General features: G+C 42.4%; 1 protein-coding gene across 1 annotated transcript; it reads left to right on the top strand.

Moving 5' to 3' along the window:
• Positions 1–1,192: 1,192 nt before the first annotated feature.
• On the top strand, positions 1,193–2,793 carry LOC104281481 (general transcription factor II-I-like; the record flags this gene model as incomplete). The annotated part of the gene is made up of 2 exons (XM_009879487.1): positions 1,193–1,298; positions 2,655–2,793. Coding segments are annotated over 2 exons (245 nt in total), but the record flags the coding sequence as incomplete, so codon positions are not given.
• Positions 2,794–6,879: the final 4,086 nt, after the last annotated feature.

Genomic DNA, 6,879 nt, shown 5'->3' with positions numbered 1-6,879 from the left:
ACCTTGCTGGCTTGTGTCTGGAGAGCCAGAAGCTGCTGGATGTGAGCTTGCAGTGTTGCTAACTTCCCCCTCCCAAATTTGTAGTCTGAAGTGCCCCAAGTCCTACCAAAAGAACAGAGGGCCTTTTTTCTGCTGAAACCACGTGCCACCGCGGGCAGTGGTGTGTTGTGCTGCCCTGACTTGTCTGCACATCTAGTAGGATTCACGTCACCATTGAAAACTTAAGCCACGTCATCTGCCCAGGTTCTACAGGAGGAGCAGGCTGTCTCATCGAGCTGCTTGTGAAATGTCTCCTTTATCTGAGCTGTCTTGACTTTCGGGGTGATGTTTCTCAAAACTTGCACACAGAGTTGTAACAGCTAAATCTCTACCAGTTCTCTCCTCCTCCAGGCATGTCGAGTTATTGCTTTGGATATGTATAAACATAAGAAGTTGCAGTGCTCCAATAGAAAAATGTACTTGTAGCAGCTGCTTAAAAGTTCATTCTGAATATATTCATTTTTCTATAGACAATTCTGCCAGCAGAAGCATAAACAAGCCCTGATTATTACTTATGTGTTAAGTTGAAAGTCTGCTGAATGACATACAGAAAATAGGCTTAAATCTCTTTTTTGTGTGTGTGTGTCACTCCTGAAATTCAGTTTTTATTTTTAGCATCTTAATTGGGACTGTTTAGCTTTGGAGTTAATCCTACAACCGAAGAATATGCAAAGAAAAATGCCACGTTCTGGGACTACTCTGAGGCCGTGATTTTGGGGCAGAGTGACGGTGGTTGGTTTCAAGCTAGGCCATGACAATTACAGGAGGGATCAGTCTAATACGTGTGTCACGACTCTGTACCTTGATGCCAGTGGTTTTTGCGGTGTTTATCCAGGCTGCTCAACTTGCAAACATGCTTAGAAAGAAAAGTCGATGCAAATTCAGCTAATCCATACACATCTTTTTAGGCACAAAGGGGTTGTGGTCTAATCATGGCACAACACTTGAACTTTTGAATGCTTAGCTCCAGCTCTGGATGAAAGAATAGAAGAGTGAGCGCTTCCTCCTGTTCATTTCCCTCTGTATTTGCTTGTTTGTGTTTGGTGGGATATGTCCTGGATTTTTGAATATTTTTTTTGTTTTGCTTGCGTAAGAGATTTTCGTTTTCTTACACTGTTGTATCTAAACAGTTTGTTTCTATTTCATTTTATAGGAGAAAAATGGCCCAAACTACTGCACCAGCAACACCCATCCATGATGAGGACTCCTCTGAAAGCAGAATGGTGGTTACGTTCCTCATGTCAGCACTTGAGTCAATGGTTAGTAGAGAAGTTAAACAGCCGTGTCGTAACTGTCTTGGCATTTGCAGGGTTGCACCACTGTACTGCCTCCCACTGCAGAACAGGAAAGGCGTAATATTTTATCCTTACCTTACTGCATGCTCTCCAAGCTGCTGTAACTCTGTCTCTTTGCTTGTGGAAAATCACGCAAGCAGTCTTCTTAATGGTGATCTTGTTTCTTGTCATAGAATGGTTGTTTTAAAAATGATTTTGTCAAATAAACAAGCGAGAAATATTTCTTGATTGCTCAGGTAGAGTGTGGTTGGAAGGCAAGAGTATGTTCTGGTCTTTGTCATTTGTATTATAGATTAAATAAATGGTCTTGAGCCTAATGTCTCATCCTCAGCTGCTGTACAAATTCAACACAACTGGTTCAGAAAATACTTTAAGTTGACGTATCACCCGTTATTTTTAATCATTGTGTGGTGGGGTTTAAGATTGGCCAGGGCTGTGTCCCATTTCCTTCCAGTTGAGACACTGTAAAAGATTTGGGTCTTTAAATTCATTTTCTGATATGGTAAGCAAGAACAAAAATTTTCTTTTTAGCAACGAAACTTTGAATGGGGTGTTTATGAGAAGTGGTTGCAAGCCTTTTTTCCCAATGGCTGTGTTGGGTTCCTGAGGCCTTTGTGTCAGTTGTTCTCGTGCTGCAGTTGCTGGTGTATTTATAGGTTGCAGCAGACTCTGATCTGAGTTCCTAGGAAAAATTGGCTTTTTATGATCACTTCTTGATGATCTCACTAATTCTGTTAGGGTCTTTGCTCTCTCCTTGTGCTTCCTGCCTTACTTCTCTGCCAGGAATTTCTCCCAGCAGAACGCATAGCGGTGTTGCCAGGGAAGGTGTAATCCTGCTCTGGAGGAATTCCTGGGAGCCTGAGCCCAGGGGGCAGGAGGAGACAGAGTGCCGGCAGCCTTCCTGCTTCCAGCCACACCCTCCTGAACAGAACAGTGGGATGTGCTGGGAATGAATGGAACTCCCGTATGTGCTGTTGAAAGCTGGGATGGTAGTGAGGCACTCGGTATGGTTATCTAACAGGGAAGTGATAACTTCACGTGGATTGGTGTAAATAATTTTAATTAGAAACAGCGCACACTGAGTCTAGACAAGGCCTTAATTTCACTAATGCATTTACAATGCTCTTAAGATTCCTGATGAAAAGTACTCCAGATGCATTAAATATCTTTTGCCAATGGCTGATGCTGTGTTGCTTGCAATGTCTTCTGAAGGGTGGAAGCTGGCAGCAGAAGTAATAACTTTTACATGATACCGCATACATTTCTGTTAACTGTACTCTTAACTATGGTAATAAAAGCTTTTTCTTTTTCTTTTTATAGTGTAAAGAACTTGCCAAGTCTAAGGCAGAAGTTGCCTGCATTGCTGTATATGAAACAGACGTGTTTGTCGTTGGAACAGAGAGAGGAAGAACCTTTGTCAATTCCAGGAAAGATTTTCAAAAGGATTTTGTTAAATACTGTAAGTTTCAATGTTGTATTTTTGTATTTCGCGAGCTTCTTTAATGTGTCTTGCATAATATTAATAACCTTGGGGAGCAAAGTTCTGTATATCGTGGCTCCGTGCTATAATTACATTGGCTATGGCAAAGCCAGCTGTTTAAGCATGTAAAAACTGGTGAGTAACAGTGATCTTGTTTGGAGCATTATTTCGTCTGTGCCTGGAAATGTTTATTTTTTCTGAGATAATGTGACAAACTAGTACAATAAGAAGTATTAGACAGTCCACCTTCACAACACATGCTGCATTTTCTGGTGCCTGTTAATTTTCCTTTGCGTCCCCTCCTCCAAGTCCTTTTTCCTCTCATGGAGGCTGAGTGGGACATTGAACAGGTAGTGGACTGCTTCTGTCAACTCAGGTGGTCCTGGTCCTCCTGGTCACTTCATGCCTTATTAAAGCAGATGCACACTTTTGACAACATATTATCTTTTTTTATGTAGTTTTTTTGCATCACTACTATTTAGTAGATGCAAAAATGTATCTATAGAATAATGATTTAACATTACATCCACACTATTTTTGTACTCCTTTAAGTACATAGAATCATAGAATGGCATAGGCTGGAAGGGACCTTAGAGATCATCTAGTCCAGGATGTGCTTTTTGTTTCATTTTTATAGTAAAAGAGTGGAAATTTTGTGTTCTAAAACGTAATCCACTGAGTACAGGACAGATTTCTAGGCGTTAGGTTTCAAAGATTCAGTGACTCTTTGGGGGAGCATTGATGTGCTCATTTAAGAAAGTGTTGTTGATGGCCACTGGTTAATCAATAACAAAACGTACATTTACCTGTCTAGGGAAAGGGAGAAGATGTGGGTCAAGAGCAGGGTTATGAGAGAAGAGTCAGTCTGGGGAGGAGTTGAAAAGCAACAGCTGTACAATGTTTTGGCTTGACTAATGAAATACTGCTTGGAACGCAGCTATGTTTAATCTCTAACAGAAATATTTACTCCTAAAAATGCTTTTGCTGCTGGCTGAAATTCTCCTGGAGGTTTTCTCTCAAAGTCATTTGTTCGTGATGAGGCTCTGCATTTTTGCCATTGTCCTACTCGCTTGGTCAGTGACTTTCCATGTGCATAAGTGTATTTACTCTAAGGAAAGTTACCACAGTGTTGCCTTGTAACAGATAACTGGTTTCAAAATGCAGAATTGCAGCCTCACTGAGGAATCATGTATAATGTGAATCAATTCCTTTGACTACTGGGCACATCTGTTGATAAGAAGTTTGAAATAACTGGGCTTTGATGTTTGATCTCCCTGGCTAGGTCTGTGTTTCTGGTTCTGTACTGTGGGAAGCACTGGCTTCTCGTCTGTGCTTGTGTTTAAATCTTAACATAAGTTCTGATAATCCTGATCCTTTGCTTTATTCCAATTACAAGATGCTCATTCTTGGGTAGTGTTTCTGTACTGTCAGTCTGACAAGATTAAATGATACCCACTTTGGAAGCAGTGTTCTCATTATCGTAGAATTACAGAATAGTTTGGGTTGGAAGCAACCTTTAGAGGTCATCTAGTTCCAACCCCCTGCAGTGAGCAGGGACATCTTCCACTAGATCAGGTTGCTCAGTGCCCCATCCAGCCTGACCTTGAATGATTCCAGGATTGGGGCTTCCACCACCTCTCTGGGCAACCTCTGCTAGTGTTTCACCACCTTCATGTACAAAATTTCTTCCTTATATCTAGTCTAACTCTACCCTCTTTCAGTTTATAACCATTACCCCTTGTCCTATTGCTGAACTCCCTCCCCAGCTTTTCTGCAGCTCCCGTTAAGTACTGGCAGGCTGCTATAAGGTCTCCCCGGAACCTTCTCTTCAGGCTGAAGAACCTCGACTCTCTCAGCCTGTCCTCACAGGGGAGGTGCTCCAGACCCTTGACCATCTTTGAGGCCTCCTCTGCACCTGCTCCAACGAGTCCAGAGCACGTGTTGTAGAACATTGTGTGTGGATCTGTGTAAATGAAGCCAGCTACCCTCAGTCATTTCTTTCATGGTTTCACTAAGGTTATATCCCCCATATTTTCTGGGGAGTCCTGATGCTGCAGGTAGTTTTCTCCTATTGCTGACAAAGGTGTTGATAATTCCAGAAAAATGGACTTGAAAGCACTAATTTGTAGGAATAATAATGTAACATATTCCTGGCAATGCTGATTCCACCACTGCCTTTGACAACTTGGAATGCCTGCTGAAGTTTATAGGGTAATAACTTTTGATCTAAAACTGAGAACCGTGGAGACAACAGTTGCTTTCCCCTTGTACCTTGCTTCTCCAGTTAAATATGAAAGCTAGCAATAGACAATGTTAGTTACAATTCTGGTAGGTGTTTTGGAAGAGTCCAGGAAGCCTACAGGTCTGTGTGTTTTCAGTAGGTTAGAGTTGGGCCAGTTTTGTTCCTTTATGATTAGTAAAGACTTCCGGGAGATTTTTACTTTGCTGTTAGAATCAAAACTTAATTCAGCTGTGATGTCAGTCTCTGGAACACTTGGTGTTGACAGTATTGAAAATTAGCTCTCTACTTGTGTGGGGCTCTTTATTTTTCTTTAAGTATGGAAACAGAAGTGTGGTTACTGAGCATTCCTCTGGTTATGCCTGAATCTGTTGTGACAGGCCAGCATGTGTCTCCAGTCTTTGCTTCCACTTTTTCCACAGCTCCTTTGTATAGTTTGAGTAAATATGAAGAGTTTTCAGAAATTGGAGGGCTCAGGCTTCAAACCCGCTGCTTATTTTTAGTAATGAGTATAATTTAGCAAGCTAAATTGATGAAATGCGTACATGAGGTTTATGAAGGAAGTAGCATGTACACTTTCTCGCAGTGTAGGACTGATAAAAATAACAGCGATTTTATGAAAGCAGTGCTGGAATTGAGTTTCCTGTGGCTTTGATTCGTAATAACTTTCGCCCTCGTGGATTCTCTAGTGTCCAGGTGCAGGAGATGGAGAAGCGCACGTCTCGCATACCTTAGTGCCTTAAGAAAATCGACTAGAAACAAATTGTAGCAGTGCTTTGTTTAATGCTAGTATGGGTCGTGTCGTGAGTGTTGAAGTATTTAAAATTGGGTCAGATAATATATTCTTCTGAACTGTGCTGTTTGTATCATACATAAAAAGAGCAAAGTCTTCGAGTACCTGCTCACATTCAGAATATGGGCAAGCATGGATACTTGTGCACTGTAAGCATCCGGGATCGTACACGTCTTGCCCTACCAGTAGCTCTTTGTTGGTGATGTTGTTCCCTGCCGAAGTGTATCGCCTGGTCCTCGGTTCCTCTTGGATGGCCTCAGCAAGGTGAAGTGCCTCCTTGCTCTCTGGATTGCTGTGGAGTGGTGGGTCATCAGCCGTCCTGAACAGGAGGCTTGTTCTTGGGGTGTCTCAAGAATGCTGTTCCCTTCATGTGTTTATCTTTGTCATCTTGGCAGTTTCCCTTGAGGTTTGGTCCAGGTTTGCTGTCAGCTCTGTGGAATTCATTCCCGTTTAAATGGTGGTTTATAAAACAGATCAGAAGCCCCAAGGTTGTATTTGCCTGTCAGAAGGTGAACTTTCATAACAGCTTCCTGACTCAGACACACCTTTTTGGTCACCTACTCTGGACTTTGAAAGAGATTTACCCAGCACTGTGTGTTCCATCCCATGTGCCAAGGAGCTGATTGTTCGCCAAGAATCCCAGTTGCTTCTGCTAGCATTTATTTCCACTGGCGCTGGTTGTTGCGCCATCGGCATGTAGGTCGCACAGAAGCGTAATCCTGCTAGGTCTCCAAATTTCTGCTTTTTTCTTCTTTGGTGCCAGTGCTCTGGGCTCGCTTGCCTGAGATGGGGCTGTGTTGCATCTGTAGATGGTTCATCTTGGATGATAGGTTCTTTATTTTTAGGAGCCTTTGTTTCTCCTTTGAGTGGCCTCAGTTTTCCACACTGATCTTAGTGATACATCTGGCATGGGCCAGAGTTTGGCTTCAAGTCCTGCATGAGACTTTGGCCCACATCTTCTGCTCTTCTTACCTGTACCTCCATGTCCATCCAGCCACAGGTTGCAAGAACTCTTTGTAGCTTCAAGAATGCC

Source organism: Apaloderma vittatum, unplaced genomic scaffold, assembly GCF_000703405.1.
Source record: "Apaloderma vittatum isolate BGI_N311 unplaced genomic scaffold, ASM70340v1 scaffold24162, whole genome shotgun sequence".
In the NCBI taxonomy this organism is placed as follows: Eukaryota; Metazoa; Chordata; class Aves; order Trogoniformes; family Trogonidae; genus Apaloderma; species Apaloderma vittatum.
Note: the sequence above shows the minus strand (reverse complement) of the source record. Positions and strands in the feature narration are given on the sequence as shown.